The 23622-nt window shown below is 52.4% G+C and overlaps 2 protein-coding genes and 1 pseudogene across 18 annotated transcripts; 2 read left to right on the forward strand and 1 right to left on the reverse strand.

Annotated features, from left to right (window-relative positions):
- The first annotated feature begins 834 nt into the window (after window positions 1-834).
- Window positions 835-3184, forward strand: MMP23B (matrix metallopeptidase 23B). Of its 4 annotated transcripts, none has more exons than XM_086344121.1 (8): window positions 835-1025; window positions 1354-1490; window positions 1572-1711; window positions 1776-1943; window positions 2306-2470; window positions 2542-2652; window positions 2729-2855; window positions 2943-3184. In XM_086344121.1, the coding sequence occupies exons 1-8, from the start codon at window positions 867-869 to the stop codon at window positions 3052-3054; spliced, it is 1119 nt and encodes a 372-aa protein (XP_086200247.1). In that variant the 5' UTR covers window positions 835-866; the 3' UTR covers window positions 3055-3184. The 4 variants fall into 4 exon arrangements, with proteins under 4 accessions (XP_086200247.1, XP_086200246.1, XP_086200249.1 ...); XM_086344120.1 differs by having other exon boundaries at window positions 2962-3184; XM_086344123.1 differs by having other exon boundaries at window positions 2772-2855.
- Window positions 3185-3592: 408 nt separating this feature from the next.
- CDK11B (cyclin dependent kinase 11B) lies at window positions 3593-23442 on the reverse strand. Of its 13 annotated transcripts, none has more exons than XM_086344057.1 (21): window positions 23361-23442; window positions 20810-20933; window positions 20689-20735; window positions 19902-20017; window positions 18641-18738; window positions 17451-17589; window positions 9277-9413; window positions 8791-8913; window positions 8421-8516; window positions 8184-8339; window positions 7931-7996; window positions 7218-7393; window positions 6418-6508; window positions 5804-5925; window positions 5515-5620; window positions 5188-5309; window positions 5003-5110; window positions 4804-4920; window positions 4565-4713; window positions 4286-4475; window positions 3593-4201 (listed from the first exon to the last, which is right to left on the reverse strand). In XM_086344057.1, the coding sequence occupies exons 3-21, from the start codon at window positions 20695-20697 to the stop codon at window positions 4109-4111; spliced, it is 2214 nt and encodes a 737-aa protein (XP_086200183.1). In that variant the 5' UTR covers window positions 20698-20735; window positions 20810-20933; window positions 23361-23442; the 3' UTR covers window positions 3593-4108. The 13 variants fall into 13 exon arrangements, with proteins under 13 accessions (XP_086200183.1, XP_086200181.1, XP_086200186.1 ...); XM_086344055.1 differs by having other exon boundaries at window positions 18611-18738; XM_086344060.1 differs by having other exon boundaries at window positions 18611-18768.
- LOC147356490 (large ribosomal subunit protein P1 pseudogene) lies at window positions 13865-14354 on the forward strand (annotated as a pseudogene). Its single transcript, XR_015143317.1, has one exon. The product of XR_015143317.1 is annotated as a large ribosomal subunit protein P1 pseudogene (transcript).
- Window positions 23443-23622: the final 180 nt, after the last annotated feature.

Here is a 23622-nt window from a genome sequence, read left to right on the forward strand (position 1 = left end):
CTCCGCCCCGGCGGGCCTCCCGCCCGGCCCTGGATCCCGGTTCCCCCAGCCCAGAGGCGCCCTCGCCTCCCTCCAGCCTAGCTCGGCTCCTCAGCCAGGCGCAGCCTGAAAGTCGTCCCGTCGAGTCTTCTGCTCTCAGGACACCCGGCCCCCAGCCCCTACCCAGAACTGTCCAGACTTCGGTCCTGCTTGCGCGCCGCAGGGAGCGCCTAGTGCAGATTCCTGGCTCCCTATGGCCCCCACCCCCGCACCTTGTGCGCTTTCTCTGTCGCCTGCCAGGTCCTTCCGCTGGCCCCGGCAGGTCCCTCTCTCTCCTGGCACACAAACCCCTCTCCGCAGGCGCCGTCCCTCTTCCTTAGCCTGGTACTCACTTGCCACGTCCCCTCCCGTCGCGTCCCTCCCCTCTTGCGGGGTCCCTGTCGCCAGCGCCTGCGGGGGACGTGTCCTCAGCTGACCAGGATGGAGGTTCCACTGCCGGGTCTCATGCAGTGTCGAGGGGCTTGGGGGGACTCTGTTTGGGAGAAAAGCTGCCGAGTCATTCAACTTCCAGCGAGTTTGGGGACCCCAGCTGACACTCCCGCCTAAGCCTAAGTCCCTGGCGTCTGTCCCTTCTCTGGCGTCCCGGGCCCTCCTCGCCCCCCCACTGCCAAGTGACCCCGCCCAGCGGGCCCTGCCCAGGCCACCGCCACCGACCCAGAGGCCCAGGTCCCTGCGCCCCAGGCTGGAGGCGGCGAGGGTGCTCCCGACAGTGGGCGGCCAGCTGGTTCCCTTCAGGGGCGGCCGCGCGCCCTCCCCCCGGGGCTGTAATCCGAGCCGCTGCCGCGCCGCCCCACCGCCCCAGCCCCGACAGCGAGTCCGCAGGCGCCATGGGCCGCGGGGCCTGCGTCCCCTCGGCGGCGTCGGGGGCTGGCGACCGGGCCCGCCAGCTTGGAGCGGTGCTGGGCGCGCTGTGCCTTTTCCCCGCGCTCGTGCTGTTGGCCTGGCCAGGGACCCCAGCGAACGGGGCCGGGGCGAGAGTAGCGCAGGTGAGAGCGGGCGCGGGAACGGGTGGGTCCGGCCCCAGCTCCGCTATCCGGGCGTGAGTCCGCATGTCCGCGGATGCGGGGGGAGGGGCCGGTGGGGGGCAAATCTGCCGCCAGCTCCGCCCACTCCGACCTGGCTTGTTTTTAGTAATTTTTTCTTTCTGTTAAGTAAACCCGGCTCAGGGTAGAAAACCAGAAACAGCCGAAAGGCAGAAAGAGGGGCCATCAGCGCTCCCTGGAGCGCGCCCCCTTTCCAGGCCCTTTTCCTCGCGACCTGGGGCTTGGGGACAGTCCCTACTGCCTCCCCACGGAGCACTTGCTTCCCTTTAAGGGAGGCGCTGCGCCCCAGACTTCGGGCGTCCTGGCCTCCGGGAGCCTCGGTCCGCCGCACCCACCGGTGCCCCGCAGACGCCGCTACACGCTGACCCCGGCCAGGCTGCGTTGGGAACACTTCAACCTTACGTACAAGTGCGGCCCTGGCCCTGGAAGGTGGGTGGTGCAAGCCCGGTGCCTCCTTGCCGCCACCCCTGACCGTGACTCCTACCCCAGGATCCTCTCCTTCCCGAGGAACCTGCTCAGCCCCAGCGAGACTCGGCGGGGTCTGGCCGCCGCCTTCCGCATGTGGAGTGACGTGTCCCCCTTCAGCTTCCGCGAGGTGGCCCCCGAGCAGCCCAGCGATCTCCGTATAGGTGGGCGCCGTGCCCCTGCCCCCGCCCCACCCAGAGGCCCTCTCTCAGGCCCGTGCTCCCCCAGGCTTCTACCCCGTCAACCACACGGACTGCCTGGTCTCCCCGCTGCACCACTGCTTCGACGGCCCCACGGGCGAGCTGGCCCACGCCTTCTTTCCCCCACACGGCGGCATCCACTTTGACGACAGCGAGTACTGGGTCCTGGGCCCCACGCGCTACAGCTGGAAGAAAGGTGACGCGGTCCTGGCCTCCCATGGGGCCCCTCCACCACAGTGGGAACAGCGGGGATCTTTGAGGGGTCGTGCAGGGGATTTGGGGTCAGGCTGGCAGGGAGGGGAAGGCTGGTCCGAGGCCGTAGGCCTGGGTTCCGGGAGTCCTGAAGCCCCTCCACCCCCACACCGCTGGAGCCGGAGCCGGAGCCGCATTCCTGGGGGCCAGCTCACCGCCTAGCCGGCCTGGAACATTCTTATCTTCCATGGCTGCGGCGGGGAGGCTCCCTGCGCTGCAGCAGCTGTGCAGGCCGCGGGGAGCAAGGAGGTTGGGTGGGGGTGGGTGCTGGGCCGGGTACCGGGCGCTGACCGGCCGGGCCCGCAGGCGTGTGGCTCACCGACCTGGTGCACGTGGCGGCCCATGAGATCGGCCACGCGCTGGGCCTGATGCACTCCCAGCACGGCCGGGCGCTCATGCACCTCAACGCCACGCTGCGCGGCTGGAAGGCACTATCGCAGGACGAGCTGTGGGGGCTTCACCGGCTCTACGGTGAGTGCGGGACCGGCGGTGAGCTGCGGGAGCGGGGGCGGGCGCGTCCTGAGGTCAGTCTGCCTCCGCAGGCTGCCTGGACAGGCTGTTTGTGTGCGCGTCCTGGGCGCGGAGGGGTTTCTGCGACACCCGCCGGCGACTCATGAAGAGGCTGTGCCCCAGCAGCTGCGACTTTTGCTATGGTGAGGTCGGGTGTCCGCCTGGCCTGGGTGCTCGGGGGGGCGCCCAGCGCTGATCTGGCTCCCCCACCCCGAGCAGAGTTCCCCTTCCCCACGGTGGCCGCCACCCCGCCGCCCCCCAGGACCAAAACCAAGCTGGTGCCCGAGGGCAGGAATGTGACCTTCCGTTGCGGTCAGAAGATCCTCCACAAGAAAGGCAAAGTATAGTGAGTGACCCGCCCCGGCGCCCGACTGGGGATGGGGTGGGGGCGCGGGGAGCGCGAAGAGGGGAGGGCGGGACCCTCCCTGCCCAGCCCTCCGCCCTCTCCGCAGTTGGTACAAGGACCAGGAACCCCTAGAGTTCTCCTACCCCGGCTACCTGGCCCTGGGCGAAGCGCACCTGAGCATCATCGCCAATGCCATTAACGAGGGCACCTACACGTGTGTGGTGCGCCGGCGGCAGCGCGTGCTCAGCACCTATTCCTGGCGCATCCGCGTGCGGAGTTGAGCGCCGTCCTCGGGGCTGAGGCCGCTGATAAAGCACTTTGTCTCTCAAGTCTCCTTGCCCTTTCTTGGGAGGGTGGGCGGCTGTTCTTGCGCCCAGCGGGTGGGGAGCCTGTTGAGCGGGCTGACCACTAGAGCCAGATCTGGCATGTGCTCAGTGCTGGGGAGGCAGGGCTCCCGTGGCTGCAAGAGTGGAGTGAGCTGGGGAGCGGGGCTGGGGGCACCAGCAAAAGGAACTAGTTTGGAGGAGGTGGGGGCCTCAGACAGAGAGCCTGTCCAGCCAGACTAGTAGCTGTTGGTCTTCCAAGTCAGGAAGAGATGGGCCCAAGTGGGGTTGGAGGCCACCCTTTATCCCCCCCTTCTATCAAGAGTGTGGGGGCCCAGGATCCCCGCACCCCCAGGGAGCACTAGCTCAGGATCCAGCACAGGACTAGCCGCTCAAAGAAGGATATACCAGACCTTTCCTCCAAGAATATTTTACTACATCTTAAAACACAGAAACAACCTTGTACAAAAACCCACTGTGGCTGAGAGTTCACATGCCTGGTTCTGGGGCCCTGCATTGAGGAGCAGGAAGGTGCCCCAGCAGCAGCCTGAAGATTTAAAAACTACAAAAATCTCCACAGCTCTGGTCCCAGTCCCAGCAATGACCGCCCGGCATGGCCCTCCCGTGGCCAAGTGTGTGGGGGTACCAATGCCCATCCTCCCCTCACAGGGCAAGTCCAAGTCATATGAAAAAGTACAGCCTTTCCTCCCACAACAAGGAAAATGTGATTTAATCCTACAAATTTACAAGCCAAGATAAAATAAAAAGAAAACGTGGAAAACCCCACGAGGCCAGCAGTCCAAGACTTGAGGTTGTACCCGTGGCAGCCCTGTGGCAGTGACGCCCCGGTCCACAATCTGGACCCAGACACCGCCTCCAGCGCCTGCGCGGTCGGTGCTCCCCAGGGTGGGTCCAGGTCAGCTGGGAGCCTCAGAACTTGAGGCTGAAGCCCGGGCCCGCAGCCGAGGCCCCCTGGTTTGTGGTGGTGAGGTGGAAGCCGGTCTCCTTCAGGTCATCGTCGCCCTGCGGACACAGTGGCATGTAGGGCCCGGGCCGGGCCAGCCCTGCCTCGGGGACTCCTCTCCCCAGCTCCTGCCCACCCCTTACCAGCTGGCTGTATCCCAGACCTCCCTCTGGAGGTCGTGGGCTGGTGCCTCGCTTCACCCTCTGCTGTTCGCTCTTGGCCGGCCACGTGGGGAACATGGAGGGGTCGATGGGGAGGGGGGTCTCACGGAAATACTCATGCTTGAGGCCATCTTCTGCGTTGACTCTCCGCCCAGGGAAATATGTCAGAAACCTGGGAGAAAAAGGTGCTATGTGCCACCAATGGGGCAGCCTGGGGGCAGGGCCAAGGTGGGCAGGGGCGGGGCGCAGGGCAGGACGCACTTGTTCATGAGGTCAAAGCCCTGGTCTGAGAGCAGAGCCCCGAAGCGCTTGCGGAGGTTGTTATAGGGGTACTCGGTGAAGGTCATCTTCTTGACAGCTGGGAGGTCGTTGTAGCCAGGCCAGATTTTCTCACTGGGGGTGCCGAGGTCCTACAAGAGGGAGCGTCTCGAGACACTCGGGTCGTGCAGGGAAGGGTGGCCCGGCCCGGGCACCTGCACTTGCCCCCAGTGGGCACCTACCTTGAACACTTTGTTGATCTGATCGATTTCTGACTTCCCAGGGAATAGCGGCTTCTGAGTCAGCAGCTCCCCAAAGATGCAGCCCACTGACCACATGTCCACGGCTGTGGAGTACTCCTGGGGGTCAGGGAGGAGTCAGGGAGTGCTCAGGGGGCTGAGGGCCGGCATGCCCCGGGGGCTCTGGAACACCCACACTCACCTTGGCTCCAAGCAAAAGCTCAGGGGCTCGGTACCACAGCGTCACGACCACTGGGGTGTAGGCCTTCAGAGGGGACCCATACTCCCGTGCCAGCCCGAAGTCCCCCACCTGTGAGGGGAGAGGGTGGGCTGCAGACGGCTCGAGGCTGGGAGCTGCCCTGCTCCCAGCCGCCGGGCAGGGCTCACCTTGAGGATGCCTGCGTGGCTCAACAGCAGGTTGGACGTCTTGAGGTCTCGGTGCAGGATCCAGTTGTCGTGGAGGTGCTTCACTCCGCGCAGCAGCTGGATCATCAGTGTCTTCACTTCCCCTGTGGCAACGGGAAGCACAGGGCTGGTGCCTGGCTACTCACCGCTGTGGCAGCCACTGGCCATTCCAGCATATGTGCAACCAGTGGGATAGGGTCACAGTTCAAGGTCAGCAGCCCCTCCACCCCTGCCCAAACAGCCCGAGGGTGGGACATCCCTCAGGGGATGTGGGTCCAGGGCCACCCCATGGGACTGACTGGGACCCACCTGGCAGGAAAGGCTGCTTCATGGTCTCCATGAGGCTCTTGAGGTCATGCTCTACGTAGTTCATGACGATGTAGATCTTGTCCATGTTGCTGCCCACGACGATCTCCTAGGAAACAACAGCAGGTCTGAGGGGTCAGGGCCCCAGCCAGCCCTGCTGCCACCAGCGCTCCCAAGAGACGTGAGATCCCAGGGCCGGACACCCGGTGACACAGCAGGGACACCCCCAAGTGTGATGGCCACTAGGGGCGCAGCACTGGGGGCCCTGTGGGCAGAGGTGCATGGGCCTCACCCTGACAGTGACGATATTGGGGTGTTGCGCCTTGAGGATGGTGTTGATCTCCCTCAGTGATGTGATTGGGAAGCCCTCCTTCTCCTTCTCCATTTTCAGTCGCTTTAGAGCCACAATTTCATCTGAAAAGTAAGTTACCGGAAGACAGACACTGAGGAGACCTTCTTCTACCCACAAGCTCCCATTTATGGCTGTCCCCTAGAATCACAGGACGTGGTCAACTGGCCTCCCTGGGGGCTCAGAGCTTGGACCGCCTCCATCTCTGAGGCCCTGGCCCCCGGGCACACATCTGCTTAGGTGCTGTCACTCCAGGCCTGGCCTGGTGAACTCCATACTCACAAGCAGCACAGGGCTTCTTGGTCAGGCTGACTTCTGTGGGTGCCAAGAGCCAGCTGCTCAGGTGTGCACCAGCCAGGTGAGGCCCCATGAGGGCCAGCACCAGGGGAAGGGTGATCCCTGGGATCAGAAGGAACCACGCCCAATGACTTTGACACTGAAGGTGACAGGGCCCTGTACACAGCCAGGGGCCTGTGGTGCTGGCTGGCACTCTGGGCCACCTGGTCCATGCCCCACACCCCCTTCCCTGTGGGGTACCACCCTGGGCTGCGTCCCACCTGTCTTCTTGTCCTTTGCTCTGTACACAACCCCGTAGGTGCCTTCCTCAATCCTGTTCAGACACTGGAACTCCTCCACACTCCGACAGCCCTAGGGGAGGCACCAGCGTGAGGGCATGATAGCCAGGTTCACAGCCCACAGCAAAGCCTCAACTAGACATCTCCAGAGGCCCAGATGGTGCTCAGGCAGGACCTGGGAGCAATAATCTTCTCAGCCTCTGCTTGCTCCTTCAGTGAGCAGGCGCCCTCTATCCAATAGCTGGCCCTGGGCACTGGCCCCCTGAGACACCTCCAGCCACTGATCCTAAGATGATGCAAAGACAGCAGGGACCCTCTGTGTTGCACCCTCAGCTGGCGCAGCAGCCCTCAGGAGCAGTGGCACCCTCAGTGCACCTTGGGCCCTCACCCTCTTGGGACCTGCCCCTCCCCCAAGTCCCTCCCTGCAGCACTTTGGTTACTGAATTGCAGGGCGATATGCACCACTGCCCTCTGACCCCCACAGGGCAATAAGGCAAGGAAGGTCAAGGGCCCATCTGCCCAGGCCGAGGCAGAAGTGACTGCAGAGCTGACTGCACACGAGGTGGCCTGACTCTTATGCAGGGGCCCCTTGTGGGAGTCCTGGCTGCAGTTGCATGAGCTGTCCTCCAGCAAGCCTACTGGACAAGAGACCAGACCATGACAAGGGATATGTCGGAGGCTAGGGGCCAGGCCTGGCCAGGGATAGACCCCCACAGTGAGGACGCAGCTTCTGCTCCCAGCCACCAGCCCCATCCATGGGCAACAAAGAGGAGGTGCCTCACCTGCAGGGCGGGCAGGTACTTGGGCAGCTCCTGCTTGAGCTCGATGGGTGACAGGGCTGGAGAGTCAGGCACAAAGTCCCCTTCGGTGAGGGCGCTGCTCTGGGGGGTGCCCTCACCTGCCTCCTCTTCCCCCTCTTCACTCTCTCCAGAATCGTGGTCAAACCGTGACTCTGGAACTTCAGAAATTAAACCCAATTTCAGAACCAGAGACAGACAGTGTCACAACCCCCACCCATTCTGGGGGGAATATGAGCACGACCGCCTCCAGGGGCCAGGACACACTGTGTCCCACTGCCCTGGACAGAGGGCGCTGTGTCTTGGGGCCACTGGCCAGGCTGGGACCACTGTGAGCTAATGACCAGTCGTCTGAGAAGGCTGGCCCAGAATTGGTGTCCAGTGGCCCAAGGCCTTGGCCTGGCTGTTGGCAGAGGCCACAAAGTCCCAGGCCAGTGACTGGTCTGTGGTCAGAGCCCAGCTGGTGTTTTCTAGCTCCTGTCCCAATGTCCAGGCCGAGCAGCCCCCAGAAGGGTGGCCAGGGAACCAGCAGCTGGGTCCTGGACATAGCAGCTGGGTGCCCCTGTGGCTTCTGGGTGGGACGTGCCACAGACAAGGGTTATTTGTGGGTCACGGTCCCACCACAACTCTGACATGGGTCAAGCACCCTGGTCAGAGGTGGACGAGGAAGAGGTGAACCACACTTGGGGGCTTCTCACCAACCAAGACGTGGTTCTCATTCTCTCGCTCCTCATCTTCACTCATTTCTTCTTCACTCACTTCTTCTGCAAGAGAAACAGGTGTCAGCTAAGACCCTCTACAAGAGGTAGCAAAGGGCCCTCACATGATCAGTGGGGGTCTCACGAGGTCCCAGTCAGCAAGGCATTTTCAAGATGGATATTTGTTTACTTAGACTTTATTGTTGTGTAACTTCTAAGCTCCTATCACATTAAGCCTCAGGCTCGAGCTCACCGGCTGATTGTCCAGACACATCCTCAGAGTTGCTTCCAGTCTCCTCCTCCTCCTCTTCTTCCTCTTCCTCCTCTTCCTCCTCTGACTCCTCACTGCTGCTCCCCTCTTCCTCCTCCTCCTCCTCTTCCTCCTCCTCAGAACCTGACCCCGACTCCGCTTTAGGAAGAAAACAGGCAGCAGTGAACTTGGGGCCCGCCTTGTGGTGGCTGAGTTGGGCAGGGCCGGGCAAGCAGTCACCTGACGAGGACTCAGCGGAGCTGGTCTTCCTCTCGCTGTCGCTGACGTCCTGCAGGTCGGACAGCAGGTCTCTCTCTTCCACTTTCTCTTCTTTCACTTATAAAATAAACCATTGAAGGTGAATGTGGGGCAATGTTTTAAAATAAAACATTAGATGGTGCTTCTTATATAAGAGGACCAGCTCATCTACAGACACTTGGGAGGAAGACAAGTCTTCAAATCCTCCAGCGCATGAACTTACACAAATAGCCCATCACACACACAGGTACTGCAGCACCCTGTGATGTTGTGAAGCATCAGTCTCTGAACTCAGGTGTCCCCCTAGCAAAGACCACCCTGTGCTGGGTCCGCAGGCGCTGTGCGGCCTTACCTGGCTTCCGGCTGTCCCCCGGCTCAAGCCTTTCTCGAGGAGGCCGGAGTGGGCTACGGCTCCAGTGGCTGGCTTTCACCTTATCGCTGTAGTCCTCTCTCACGGTCCGGTGATGTGCAGACACTGCGCAAGAACAGCACAGGGGCTGGGGGCAGTCCCCTTTTCCTCTAGGCGCACACATGCCTACAGCCCGGGAAGGAGTCCAGGAAGCCACCAGAGGACCCACGTGGGCATTCTAGACTGCTCTCTACTGGTCAAAGGCAGGGGACAGAACCCACCTCCTCAAGCCCAGGCCTATCACCCACTGGGCATTAGGGAGGTGGACACCAGACATGGCTATCCAGGGTGCACAGCTCACACCCCGGGACCTGCAGCATCACCTAGCCCTCTTGCTCGCCCCCGCCCACCTTGCCCTCCTTCAGCCTTCCCCTACCCTTCCGCCTCGCCCAATTCCCGGGCTCCATCCACCTCAGGGGCCCCACCCACCTTCCCGCCGGGCCTCCCGCTCCTTGCGCCTCTCCTCGGCCCGCCGCTCCCGCTCCTTCTGCTCCCGCTGCTCCTTCTGCTGTTCCCGCATCTTGCGTTCCCGTTCTCGCTTCCTCTCTAACTGCTCGAGGCGGTCCCTGGAACAGGAGCACACCAAATCTTTTCTCACCCCCGAAACCGGAAGCTTTCTTTTTGGCCCTCAGTGCTTTTTGCTGCATTTATAAACTATCCCTCTGGCAAGCCATTTCAGTATTCTTGCCTTGAGAACCCCATGAACAGTATGAAAAGGCAGAGAGATACAACAGTGAAAGATATACTCCCCAGGCCGGTAGGTGCCCAGCATGCACCTAGAGAAGAGTGGAGAAACACCTCCAGAAAGAATGAAGTGAAGGAGCCCAAGCGAAAACTACACCCAGTTGTAGATGTGACTGGCGATGGAGGTACACAGTTGGAGGCTGTAAAGAACAAGATTGCGTAGGAACCTGGAATGTTAGGTCCCTGAATTAAGGTAAATTAGAAGTGGTCAAACAGGAGATGGCAAGGGTGAACATCAACATTTTAGGTATCAGTGAACTAAAATGGACAAGAATGGGAGAATTTAATTCAGATGACCATTGTATCTACTACTGTGGGCAAGAATCCCTTAGAAGAAATGGATGTCCATCACCAATCCCGTAGCTTGCTCAAACTCATGTCCACTGAGTCAGTGATGCCATCCAACCATCTCATCCTCTGTTGTCCCCTTCTGCTGCTTTCAATCTTTCCCAGCATGCAGGTCTTTTCCAACCTGTCAGCTCCTCCCACCAGGTGGCCAAAAGATTGGAACTTCAGCTTCAGCATCAGTCCTTCCAATGAATATTCAGGACTGATTTCCTTCAGGATTGACTGATTTGCTCTCCTTGCAGTCCAAGGGACTCTCAAGAGTCTTCTCCAACACCACAGTTCAAATGCATCAATTCTTCAGTGCTCAGCTTTCTTTATGGTCCAACTCTCACACCCATACATGACTACTGGAAAAACCATAGCTTTGACTAGAAGAACCTTTGTTGGCAAAGAAGTATCTCTGCTTTTTAATATGCTGTCTAGGTTGGTCATAGCTTTTCTTCCAAGAAGCAAGTGTCTTTTAATTTTATGGCTGCAGTCACCATCTGCAGTGATTTTGGAGCCCAAGAAAATAAAGTCTGTCACTGTTTCTACTGTCTCCACATCTACTTGCCATGAAGTGATGGGACTGGATGCCATGGTCTTTGTTTTTTGAATGCTGAGTTTTAAGCCAGCTTTTTCACTCTCACTTTCATCAAGAGGCTTTTTAGCTCCTTTTCATTTTCTGCCGTAAGGGTGGTGTCATCTGCATATCTGAGGTTATTGGTATTTCTCCCAGCAATATTGATGCCAGCTTGTGCTTCATAAAACCCGGCGTTTTGCATGATGTACTCTTCATATAAGTTAAATACAGAATGTAGGTGCAGTCTTAAAAATGACAGAATGAGCTCTGTTCGTTTCCAAGGCAAACCATTCAATAACACAGTAATCCAAGTCTATGCCCCAACCACTAATGCTGAAGAAGCTGAAGTTGAATGGTTCTATGATGACCTACAAGACCTTCTAGAACTAACACCAAAAAAGATGTCCTTTTCATCCTAGGGGACTGGAATGCAAAAGTAGGGAGTCAAGAGATACCTGGAGTAAGAGGCAAGTTTGGCCTTAGAGTACAAAATGAGGCAGGGCAAAGGGTAACAGAGTTTTGCCAAGAGAATGCACTGATCATAGCAAACAGCCTCTTCCAACAACACAAGAGAAGACTCTACACATGGACATCACCAGATGATCAATACTGAAATCAGACTGATTATATTCTTTGCAGCCAGAGAAGAAGAAGCTCTATACAGTCAGCAAAAACAAGACCTGGAGCTGACTGTGGCTCAGATCATGAACTCCTTATTGCCAAATTCAGACTTAAATGGGGGAAAGTAGGGAAAACCACTAGGCCATTCAAGTATGACCTAAATCAAATCCGTTACGATTATACAGTGGAAGTGACAAATAGATTCAAGGGATTAGATCTGACATACAGAGTGCCTGAAGAACTATGGATGGAGGTTTGTGACATCCTACAGGAGGCAGGGATCAAGACCATCCCCAAGAAAAAGAAATGCAAAAAGGCAAAATGGTTATCTTAGGAGGGCTTGCAAATAGCTGAGCAAAGAAGAGACGTGAAAGGCAAAGGAGAAAAGGGAAGATATACCCATCTAAATGCAGAGTTCCAAAGAATAGCACAGAGAGATAAGAAAGCCTCCTCAGTGATCAATGCAAAAAAAAAAAAGATGAAAACAACAGAATGGGAAAGACTAGAGATCTCTTCAAGAAAATCAGAGATAACAAGGGAACATTTCATGCAAAGATGAGCACAATAAAAGACAGAAATGGCATGGACCTAACAGAAGCAGAAGATATTAAGAAGTGGCAATATACACAGAACTATACAAAAAAGATCTTAATGACCTAGATAACGACGATGGTGTGATGACTCACCAAAGCCAGATATCCTGGAGTCCAAAGTCAAGTGGGCCTTAGGAAGCATCACTACACACAAAGCTAGTGGAAGTGATGGAATTCCAGTGGAGCTATTTCAAGTCCTAAAAGATGATGCTGTCAAAGTGCTGCACTCAATATGCCAGCAAATGTGGGAAACTCAGCAGTGGCCACAGGACTGGAAAAGGTCAGTTTTCATTCCAATCTCAAAGAAAGGCAATGCCAAAGAATGTTCAAACTACCATACAATTGCACTCATCTCACATGCTAGGGAAGTAATGCTCAAAATGCTCCAATCGAGGCTTCAACAGTACATGAACCAAGAACTTCCAGATGTTCAAGCTGGATTTAGAAAAGGCAGAGGAAGCAGAGATCAAATTGCCAACATCCGCTGGATTATTGAAAAAGCAAGAGTTCCAGAAAAACATTTACTACTGCTTTATTGAGTACACCAAAGCCTTTGACTATACGGATCACAACAAACTGTGGAAAATTCTTCAAGAGAGAATACCAGACCACCTCACCTGTCTCCTGAGAAATCTGTATGCAAGTCAAGAAGCAACAGTGAGAACCAGACATGGAACAACGGACTGGTTCTAAATTGGGAAAGGAGTATTCCAAGGCTGTATACTGTCACCCTGCTTATTTAATTTATATGCAGAGTACATCATGTGAAATGCTGGGCTGGATGACGCACAAGCTGGAATCAAGACTGCCAGGAGAAATATCAATAACCTCAGATATGCAGACGAGAACACCCTTATGGCAGAAAGCAAAGAATTAAGAGCCTCTTGATCAAAGTGAAAGATGAGAGTGAAAAAGTTGGCTTAAAACTCAACAGTCAAAGAACTAAGATCATGGCATCCGGTCCCATCACTTCATGGCAAATAGATGGGGAAAATGTGGAAATAGTGAGACTTTATTTTGGGGGGCTCCAAAATCACTGCAGATGGTAACTGTAGCCATGAAATTAAAAGATGCTTGCTCCTTGGAAGAAAAGCTATGACCAACCTAGACAGCATATTAAAAAGCAGAGACATTACTTTGCCAACAAAGGTTTGTCTAGACAAAGCTATGGTTTTCCAATAGTCATGTATGGATGTGAGAGTTGGACCATAAAGAAAACTGAGCACTAAAGAATTGATGCATTTGAATTATGGTATTGGAGAAGACTCTTGAGAGTCCCTTAGACTGCAAGGAGAGCAAATCAGTCCATCCTAAAGGAAATCAGTCCTGAATATTCATTGGAAGGACTGATGCTGAAGCTGAAGTTCCAATCCTTTGGCCACCTGATGGGAAGAGCTGACAGGATGAAAAGACCTGGGAAAGACTGAAGGCAGCAGGAGAAGGGGACAACAGAGGATGAGATGGTTGGATGGCATCACTGACTGGATGGACATGAATTTGAGCAAGCTCTGGGAGTTGGTGATGGACAAGGAAGCCTGGCATTTTGCAATCCGTCGGGTGCAGAGTCCTACACGATTCAGCGACTGAACTGAACTGAACTGGGTTTTTCAGCCCACAAAGGGCTTTTAAAAACCAGAACTCGAGTCCTGTTAACCCCATCCCTAACAACTGGCCAAGAGGAAAGTTCTGGTCCAAGGAGGTAACTGCCTAGGGCTGAAACCCCACTTGGTCATTCTGCTCAGCTGATGCTCTGAGACACACCAGGGCTTTCCCCAGGTGTGCATAGTTTTAATCCACTTCTACTAGAAGGCAAGTCTTCCTGGGCCTTCCATCTAAGGAAAGGAAGGGAGCCATAGCCCCACGCAGGGATCTGGTTTAGGTGTTTACAGCCAAAACACTTCACTTTAAGCAAAACGGTAGCCGCAGCCCTAGGTTCTGATATACTGCTTCTATTCTCATTTAGTTCAAAACATTTCCAGGGAGTTCCCTGGCGGTCCAGTGATTAGGACTGGGCACTTTCACTGGTGGGGCCTGGGTTCGATCCCTATCAGAGAACTAAGATCCCACAAGTTGTACGCATTTTTCAGCCCTCAAAAATAAAAAGTCAAGCTCTTTCCTCCGCTGCCGCTAAGGTGCTTGGTTCTTCCGAGGAAGCTAAGGCTGTTTTGGGGCGAGGCCCTCACTTCATCCGGCGACTAGCACCGCGCTCGGCAGCCCCCACCTAGCACTCGCTCGCACCATGGCCTCCGTCTCCGAGCTTGCTTGTATCTACTCTGCCCTCATTCTGCACGATGATGAGGTGACGGTCATGGAGGATAAGATCAATGCCCTCATTAAAGCAGCCACTGTAAATGTTGAGCCTTTCTGGCCAGGTTTGTTTGCAAAGGCTTTGGCCAATGTCAACATCGGGAGCCTCATCTGCAATGTGGGGGCTGGTGGACCCGCCCCAGCGGCCGGTGCTGCACCAGCAGGAGGTCCTGCCCCATCCACTGCTGCTGCCCCAGCTGAGGAGAAGAAAGTAGAAGCAAAGAAAGAAGAATCTGAAGAGTCTGATGATGACATGGGCTTTGGTCTTTCTGACTAAATCTCTTTAGTAACACATTGAATAAAAAGCTGAGCTGTTTAAAAAAAAAAAAAAAGTCAAATAGTTTGTATTTTTCCTCATCGTTTCTTGTGCTGGCCATAGGTTTTTCAGAAATGGGTTGTTGGATTTCAAACATCTGAGGATACCCCGCCTGGCCCAGTTTCTTTCCGTTGCGAACTTTAATTGAACTCTTCTGTGATAAGAGGGCACACTTTGTTCAGCCTCAGTTCTTCTGAGACCCCTCACACAGCTTGGAGTTTTGTGGAAACACATCCTAGAAGCTTTCAGACGTGTGTCCTGCAGCTGCACTGCTGTGCCCACCTGTCAGGACGTTTGGCTGGTAGCATCTTCCAAATTGTCTACATCCTTGCTGATTTTCTCCAGCTTTACTACTGATGACTGGCATGGGACCCCGATGCTTCCACCCAGAGTCAATGGACTGCCTTCAGTTGTGTCAGGTTGGGGTCCAACACCAGGTGCCAAAACATTTACCCTGGTCGCATCTTCCTGCTCTGCATTTATGTCGTCATGAGGGTCTCTACCTCCAGTGTCTTTTGTAACATCCATTTTGTCTGACGTCAGTGTAGCCACTCAGGCCCTTTTACTGTTGTCGTGTGCATGGGCCATCCTTTCCCATCATTTCATTTTCTGGCTGCCACGTGGGGTGTGGGATCCTAGTTCCATGACCAGGGATCGAACCTGTGCCCCTTGCATTGGAAGCATGGAATCCTACCCACTGGACCTCCAACAAAGTCCTCCTCCTTTACTTTCAACCTACTTTTGTCTCCAACTCTAAGATGTCCCTCTGACACAGCACACAGCTGGATCTTGTTTTCTGTCTGACAGGCTCTCCCATGTTTGGTGCAGAGACTCATCTCACACTGAATGTAACTATGGATACAGCTGCTGCCCCCCGTACCCCCACCTTCTTTTGTCTTGTTTTTTGGTTTCTCTCTTTCTCCCAGTTGGGATGGTTTCTTTTTTGGCTGCACCATGAAGCGTGCAGGATCTTAATTTCCCAACCGGGGATCAAAACCAGGCCCCCTGTGGCAGAAGAGGGAGTCCTAATCACTGGACTACCAGGCAGTTACCCATTTGGGGTTTAAATGGGGATTTTGAGCAAATCATTTTAATTCCTCTATTTACTACTTTTTAGAAGTTGCTCTAGAGATTGCAGTGTGCATCTCATGAGATTAAGCTCCAGGAAATGCAGATCTTGTTCACGTACAGCCCCCACTCCCATTTCCTCCTGCAGTTTATACACATTATGGCTACTTGACCACAGTGTTTTAATCATTGTTTTATGCAATCCTGTGTCTCTTGTAGTAATTCAGACAAGATGGGAGAAGAAGCATGTTTACAGGGGCTTTTGTCCCAACCTGCAATTCAGCCACGCCCAGGGCTAGCCTTTTCTTCTGGTGTCATTTCTGCTCAGCTTGAAGGTTGTCCTTAAGCACTTCCCAGAATGCCCACGTTGCTGGCAGAGAGCCTCTGCTCACTTGCCCTCACTTGGGAGGCAGGCTGTGACGCACACAGAATTTTGGGCTACCAGCATTCCTGCCCTTCCCCACTTTCCCATTGGTTTTCCTGGTACAACTGTTGCTTTGTACTTATACTATTCGGGGTTCACTGAGCTTCTCTGATATGTAGATAAATATTTTTCATCAAATTTGGGACAGTTTCAGCTGTTCCCCCTTCCTTCCAAGACTACCACTGTGCACATGCTGGTCCCATAGACGCTGTCCCTCAGCTTTTCTTCAACCTTTTCCTCGCTGTCATTAGAAGGCACGATGTCCATCTTCAAGTTCCATGCTTCTAGGTCGCCAAGTCTGGAACACACTGTTTCTATGATGTTTTTCTTCCTTAGAAGGGGTTAAATCCTATTTGTCTTAGAGCTCTCTGTTGAACACTGGACATTCTAGACAATGTCCTGCAGCAACCATGCCTTCCAACCTTTCCTCCCAGTTGCTGCCATTCAGTGACTGTGAGGCTAACCCTGTGAGCTCGCCTTGTACAGTGTGGCCACTGCTGCACCGTTCCATGTGCTTCTCTTTATTTTCAAGCATGGATTCCTTGGGGTCACTACTGTGTCTGCATAGCTGTGTGCCCCTACCACACTGGACAGAGCACGGGGCCTGCAAACATAGACCCTTCTCACACCTGCCTTCCCTGCCTTTTGTGGGGCCCCAGCTGCTGGGAATGTCCACACCTTCCACCCTACTACTCCCCTCCTGCAGAGCAGCCCAGCTCCCAAGCTCTCCCTGGAAATGACCACAGGACACAGAGGTAGCCTAGGGGTCACGCCTAGGCCATGTAGGACAGACCTGGGTTAACAGATATTCCTCTGGGACTCTGAGCCCACAGAGAGGCCCCTGGAGACAAAAGCACCAGAGGCTGGTGTCCTAGCTCCTGGCCATTTCAGGGCCTTTGGGGTTTCTTTGTCTTTTTTGTTTGTTTGTTTGGAAGAACCCGAGTCTACTTCTATTGTAACCCCTGAGAACCCTAAGCAATATGCCTTGTTGGTCAGTCTTCCTGGACAAGGTCCCTAGAACAGAGCAGGCGCCTGGTGCACACCCACCGGCCAAGCAGGCGGCAAGTCACCCACAGCGAAGCCCCTCCTCGCTGTGCCACAGGTGCACACGCAGGGACGGGCCGCCTCCAGGATGGCTCCACAGGGATGGGACAGCGGCCTAGCCCGCCTCGCCCCAGGCTCGTCCCTAACCACCCTCACATGGACGTCGTCTGAGGGTGTGGACAGCCCCCCGACCCCTAATGGCCACCACCCCCCCTACTCTCCTTCCCCCGCTGTTGCAGGTCTGGCCCAAACCTTCACTCTTCACCTCTCAGCTCCTCCTAGACTCCCAGCTCCCTCCAGCAGTATCCTTCCCTGAGGGACCACCTCAGAAGCTGAGTCGGGGACTCTGCCTTGAGTCAGGACCACATTCTCTCACCCGCTCAGCCGGGCTCCTGGGCACCTGAGCAGCCTCGGTGCACAGGTTTTTGTTCCCCTCGTCAACTTCTGTCACCTCACATGTGCAGCCCCATGTGCAGGGAGCCCTCGCTCCCTTCAGGACAAGCCTCTGGGCCGCTTCCTGCCCAGTTCCCGTCTGTGTGACCTGCGTGCCCTCTCTGCTGTCATCAGGGCACCTACCTCTCCCTGCGCGAGTGCTCCCGGGCCAGCTCCCTCCGCTTCTGCCGCTCCCACTCCCTCCGAGCCTTGTCCTGCTCCTCCCGGTGCCGCTTCCGGCGCTCATGCTCCCGCTCCTTCTCTTTCACTCTGGCGTGCTTCCCTATGGGCAAATAGCATGTGTCGTGAGAGGAGACTTAACCTCCAAAACTCAACAATACCCAGTGAAAAAAAGAAAAAATATCTAATCAGTGACTTCCCTGGTGGTGTAGTGGTTAAGGATCCACCTACCAATGCAGGGGACAAGGGTTTGATCCCCAGTCCAGGAAGATCCCACATGCTGCGGAGCAATTAAGCCCATGTGCCTCAAAGACTGAAGCCTGTGTGTCCTAGAGCCTATGCTCTGCAACAAGAGAAGCCCCTGCAATAAGAAACCTGCACTGCAACAAAGAGTAGCCCCTGCTTGCTGCAATTAGAGAAAGCCTGAGTAGCAATGAAGACCCAGTGCAGTCAAAAAAAAAAAAGACTTGGAGAAACAACCATGACTTTTATTTAAAAAAAAAAGAAAAAAGATGAAGACATAAAACGCTAGGCAGTAAGCGTGAAGTTAAGAAAAAAAAACAAAAATAACGTGATTATCACTGAACAGAACTGTGGTCTCTATCTTCTCAATTTTCTGTATTAAATAAACTGTGATTAGGCTACATTAGTCTCATGATTTTAAAAAAGTCATCCTTTGTAAAGAACACAGGACAAAGCTTAACTCCTTTTAGTTTCTGCATCACATTATAAACCACATTAGCCACCTGCGTTTAACAAGATTTACATCAGGCCCAGGTTCAGTTTCCCAATATCCCTAAGAAGCTCTCGATATTGGTGTGACAGCAAACTCACTACTTGGACTTCATCAAGCATCTGTTTCTTAAAAGCAATTGAGCACTGAAGAGCGGCCTTCCCACGCTGAATTAAGACACAGACCAGCTTCCCCAGAACAATGCAGTGAGGGGAAAACACACCAAAAGGAAAATGAAGTATCTATTCAGAATGATCTATAATAAATTTATACTTTTAGCTAAAATTTTATTCTCTTCTCTCTCAGCTGAGCTCTGAAGAACGTAGCAGATCATGAAGTAGGAAGGAGACCGTATCTGAACACAACACAAAATGAAACAAATGCTTTGTACCCCCTTCTGCTGAGTGACTGCGATGCCTACGTTTCTCTTTTCTCTTTTCGTCTTTCCTGTGATGTGCTTTTTCCTTCCGAGACATCTGCTGGGGTGGTTTGATAGCCAAAGAATCATCTTCCTCTCCTCTGCAATGAGACACCATGGCATTATGTCACCTGAGAGGGAAGTAGGGAGCACCAGGGCATCAGGGAGTCTCCCCAGCCCAGGGAAGGGAAGGGTTCAGAACATAAAGGAGAGCCTCAACCATCACCTCAAAGACTGTGCTCATTATGACACTCAGGCTTCCCTGGTGGCTCAGCCGTAAAGAATGTGCCTGCCAATGCAGGAGACATGTGCTCTATCCCTGGGTAGGAAAGATCCCCTGGAGAAGGAAATGACAACCCACTCCAGTATTCTTGCCTGAGAAATACCAAGGACAGAGGAGCCTGGTGGGTTATAGTCCGCTGGGGTCGCAAAAGAGCCAGACACGACTTATTGACTTTAATAACAACGATTATGAAACTTAAGCCCAAACTGTGTACTAAACACAGATTCAGATGGAAAATACAGTGGAAATCAGTGTGTTATACGGAACAAAAATGCTCTCTGAGGAAACTCTAGGGTGTGACAGACATGCAGTGTTAATTATCTTGATCGTGTATAACAGCTTATCAAATTGCATACATTAAATCTGTGCAGTCTCTCACTTAAAAAAGCTGTTAAAAAAGAAGGTCCCACAATTTTAGTCAAACTTAATGACCTCAAAAGGTCATTTCATATTCCCAACTGAGTATAAAACCAAAACCTTGGGAGAATGCACAGTCTATACCTTTTAGCCTTAATTTCTCGTTATAGTGTTTTTGACTGTTTGATGATGGACACGAAGGGAAAAAAAGCGAGGAGAAGCCACAGCATAGGAAGAAATGTCAGAGGTGCAGCTTTGGCAGGACTGCTTCTGTTTCTGTTTCTCCTAGGCCTCGCTCAAGTATCTTTCAGCAGCAACTCTGGTTTATTTGTAGATAATTTTAGACAGTACGTATAGAAATCATCACAAACACCCAATTCCTTAAATGTACTATGTGAGTTGTGCTGACTTCACTGAAGAGCAATCACAAAGAAAGGAGCACACACTCACACTTCTCCTAAGCAGAGTGGGGAGCTGTTACCTGACACCACACAAGGCTCATTTCCATGGAGGTGGTGACCTCCAACTTACAAAATCACACTGAGAAGGGCCATAAGGGTCACACACAGCCAGATGTGAGCACACCTGCAGCCTGCAAGCTCCTCGGGGCTGCACCCTGCTCACCTGTCTTCCATGGAGTCCTCTCTTCTGTACGGCGAGTTCCTTATTGTTATCTCCATGCGGTGGTCCCTCAGCTCCCCCTCCTCAAGGGAATCCCGCTTGGAATCCCGGTCATCAGACTAAGAAGCAAGGAGAGAGTACTTTTCCTTACAGATAAGCCTATTTTTAATAAGATGCAAACCTTGCCAACATCCCAAAACCAACTTTCATACACACTTTTTCATATGACCAATGTGATAAAATCTAAAAAACTTTCATTCAAATCCCATGACATCAGAATTACAAATAACTCTGTAAACCAGAACCTGAGAAATTAAAACCAGCATATATGTAAAGGGACATTAGACTCTATGCCAAGTATGTTAGTTGTTTATATGAGACAAAACTGAGCCTTAAAGAATACTTCATACACCAAATAATTTGCAATATCTCATAAATATGTAAGAAAAGTCTGTTGCTAATCTTAAAGAAGAGGTATTTCTTTCAATGCTCCTCATTAAATTACTACACTTTTCCTATGTTATTAGGTAAACCAAGAAAGGTGTAAAACATTAATTTCAAGGCAACTTCCTACTATAGTAAAAAATACTTGGAAATGGTATCATGAGTATAATGATGAAATGAGAAAAATTAGTTCAACTGCACTAATGATTTTAGGTTCAAAATACTTTGTTTTCCATGTAGCTGTGGTCATCTATATGCAGCTTTTTAGTAAGTTATCAATCTGTCTTCAAAGTAAACTGAGCATCTGAATGTTTTTGTTAATTTTTAGAATAGATTTTGGGCTCACCTGAGACATTTGGAAGTACAAAAGAACTTCACCGAAGAAGCGTTGTTCTAATGGAAAAATGAGGGCAAAGAAATTAAATCTCCTTTAAAATAAAAACACTTACTTAAAAAACATAGCTTACATTTTTTAAGCGTTTTATCTCTGCTTTCTCCTCTTGTTCCTTCCGTCGTTTCTTTTCCTGAAGAATTTCATCTAAAGTTTTCACTTTCCAAGAGTCCTTTTCATCACCCATTTGAGTTAAAACACTGCAAAAAGACAAGAATTCAAACTGCTTCAGGACACAGCAAGCTATGGTTTGATGCTACGCTGTTCCTGGACACTTCTGCCTCACCACTTTTGAGCGCTTCAGTAGAAATCTTTGTTAAGAGGGATGAGCTATGCCAGAAATAAACCCACACACCTATGGTCAATTAATCTTCGACAAAGGAGGCAAGAATATATCATGGATAAGAAAATCTCTTCAGCAAGTGGTGCTGGGAAAGTTAGACAGCTGAATATAAATCAATGAAATTCAAACACATCCTCATACCATACACAAGAATAAACTCAAAATGGCTTAAAGACTTAAACATAAAACTTAAACATGACACTCTAAAACTCCTGGAAGACGTCATAGGCAAAACAATATCTGACACAAATCGTACTAATGTTTCCTTAGTAAGTCTCCTAGGCAACAACTAAACAAATGGGACCTAATCAAACTTACAAGCTTTTACACAGCAGAGAAATGATGAACAAAACAAAAAGACAACCTATGGGCTGGGAGAAAATATCTGCAAACAATGTGACTGACAAGGGTTTAATTTCCAAAATATACACACACCTCACACAACTCAATAACAAAAACCAGAAAACTCAATCGAAAAATGGACTGAAGACTTGAATAGACATTTCTCCAAAGAAGAAATACAAATGACCAATACGCACATGCAGAGATGCTCGACATCATTAATTATCAGAGAAATGTAAATCAAAAATATAATGAGGTATCACCTCACACTGGTCAGGATGGCCATCATTATTGGTTCATTTATTTTGAAAATTGTTAATGGCAAAGAGTCGACTCATTGGAAAAGACTGATGCTAGGCAAGATTGAAGGTAGGAGGAGAAGGGGATGACAGCGGATGAGATGGTTGGATGGCATCACCAACTCAATGGACATGAGTTTCAGCAAGCTCCGGGAGATCGTGAAGGACACGGAAGTCTGGCATGTCTGTCCATAGGGTCGCAAAGAGTCAGACATGACTGAGTGATTGAACGACAACAAATAAATGCTGAAGAGGGTGTGGAGAAAAGGGAACCCTCCTACACTGTTGGTGGGAATGTAAATTTCTGCAGCCACTATGGAGAACAGTATGGAAGCTCCTCAGAAAACTAAAAACAGAGCTACCCTATGACCCAGCAATCCCACTCCTGAACATATATCCAGACAAAACTATAATTAAGAAAGTTATACATGTGCCTTCTATGTTCATAGCAGCACTATTCACAACAGCCAAGACATGGAAACAATCTAAATGTGTACTGACAGATGACCGGATAAAGATGTGGTATATATACCTATACATGCCACACACACACAGGAATACCACTTAGCCATAAAAAAAAAATATGAAATGCCATTTGCAGCAACATAGATGACCTAGAGATTATCATACTAAGTGAAGTCAGAAAGACAAATATTTTATGATATCATTTGTATGTGGACTTGAACATATGACACAAGTGAATTTATCTATGAAACAGAATCAGATTCACAGACATATACAAAAGACTGGGGATTACCAAGGGGGAAGGATGGAAATGAGATGGAGTGGGACTTTGGGATTAGCAGATGCAAACTAGTATATATACGATGGATAAACAGCCAAATCCAACTGTACAACACAGGGAACTATTTTCAATTTCTTGTGATAAATCATAATGGAAAAGAATATTAAAAACATGCGTGTGTGTGTGCGTGTGTGTATATATATATATATAAATGAATCACTTTGCTGTACAGTAGAAATATTAACATTTACAACATTGTAAATCAACTATACTCTGATTTTTAACAATGGAAAATAAGGGGCGGGGGGAAAGGTTTCAAAAAAAGAGTGATGGGTCGCGGAAAGCGACTGCTTGTATTCCAACCTCTTTTCTGTCATTCCTGTACGGTCTAGGGAAAGTTACTTCACCTCATTCTGTAAACGGTAAGAAAACCACCTGTGTGACGGTATCACAGAAGATTAAGTGAGATCTCCCAGGTAAAGCTCGTAGTTAGGTACCTGGCACTCACCGAGAACTGTTCTCGCCGTCAGGAGAATTTATTTGAAAGACCACCTGGGCCGCGTGGGCCACTGGCCCATTTGACGGCGGCAGCCCCATCACAAGATTAGGGGAGGTCTGGAGTGAAGGACTCGAAGGGCGCGCTCGCAAACCAGGCAGCGGGGCCCGGTTTTGGAGTTTCAGTCGTGCTAACCCGGGGTTCGGCCGGGCTGGAGTTAGCTCGGGGAACGCCTGGGCCCGCCGCCTCCGCGACTCCGAGTTCCGCGCAGAGCGAGATGGGCCGGGGAGGCGAGGAGTGTAGCCCAGCCCGGTCCACGCGCCCGAGGCCCGCCGGGACCGGAGAGATCGAGTGAGCTGGTCGCGCCGTGGCCCCTGCCCGGCCCGCCCCGCCTCCACTTACCCCTGCGCCGCCGCCGCCGCCGCCGCCGGTCCCGGAGCCTGAGAAAAAACAGCGCCCGGCGCGCGACAGTAATGTCGTCACTTCCTGCGTCGGCGCCGGGCTGATGACTAGCTAAGACGCGTCCCCGCCGCCGACTCCCGCCCTGAAGAGTGCCGGGAGCGCGCTGCGCGTCACTTCCGGCCTTGGCGCAGGCTGGTGACAACTCTAGGGGCGGAGGCTCGGAGCCGGCAGGTGTCTGGACCAGCCTGGTTGGGTGGTCGTG

This window comes from Bos grunniens, chromosome 16 (genome assembly GCF_055505025.1).
Source record: "Bos grunniens cultivar Pamir isolate PY7600 chromosome 16, Bosgru_T2T1.0, whole genome shotgun sequence".
Classification (NCBI taxonomy): Eukaryota; Metazoa; Chordata; class Mammalia; order Artiodactyla; family Bovidae; genus Bos; species Bos grunniens.

Excerpts from the sequence above, each read along its gene's own strand:
- CDK11B (XM_086344049.1), bottom strand. The coding sequence starts at position 23,059 with ATGGGGCTGCCGCCGTCAAATGGGCCAGTGGCCCACGCGGCCCAGGTG. Across the intron at positions 18,739-19,901 it reads GAGGACTCCATGGAAGACAG|AGGAGAGGAAGATGATTCTT; the intron begins GTGAGCAGGGTG and ends GTCTCATTGCAG. Across the intron at positions 17,590-18,610 it reads CAGTCACTCAGCAGAAGGGG|GGAAGCACGCCAGAGTGAAA; the intron begins GTACAAAGCATT and ends ATTTGCCCATAG.
- MMP23B (XM_086344120.1), top strand. The coding sequence starts at position 867 with ATGGGCCGCGGGGCCTGCGTCCCCTCGGCGGCGTCGGGGGCTGGCGAC. Across the intron at positions 1,944-2,305 it reads GCGCTACAGCTGGAAGAAAG|GCGTGTGGCTCACCGACCTG; the intron begins GTGACGCGGTCC and ends CCGGGCCCGCAG. Across the intron at positions 2,856-2,961 it reads CACAAGAAAGGCAAAGTATA|TTGGTACAAGGACCAGGAAC; the intron begins GTGAGTGACCCG and ends CCCTCTCCGCAG.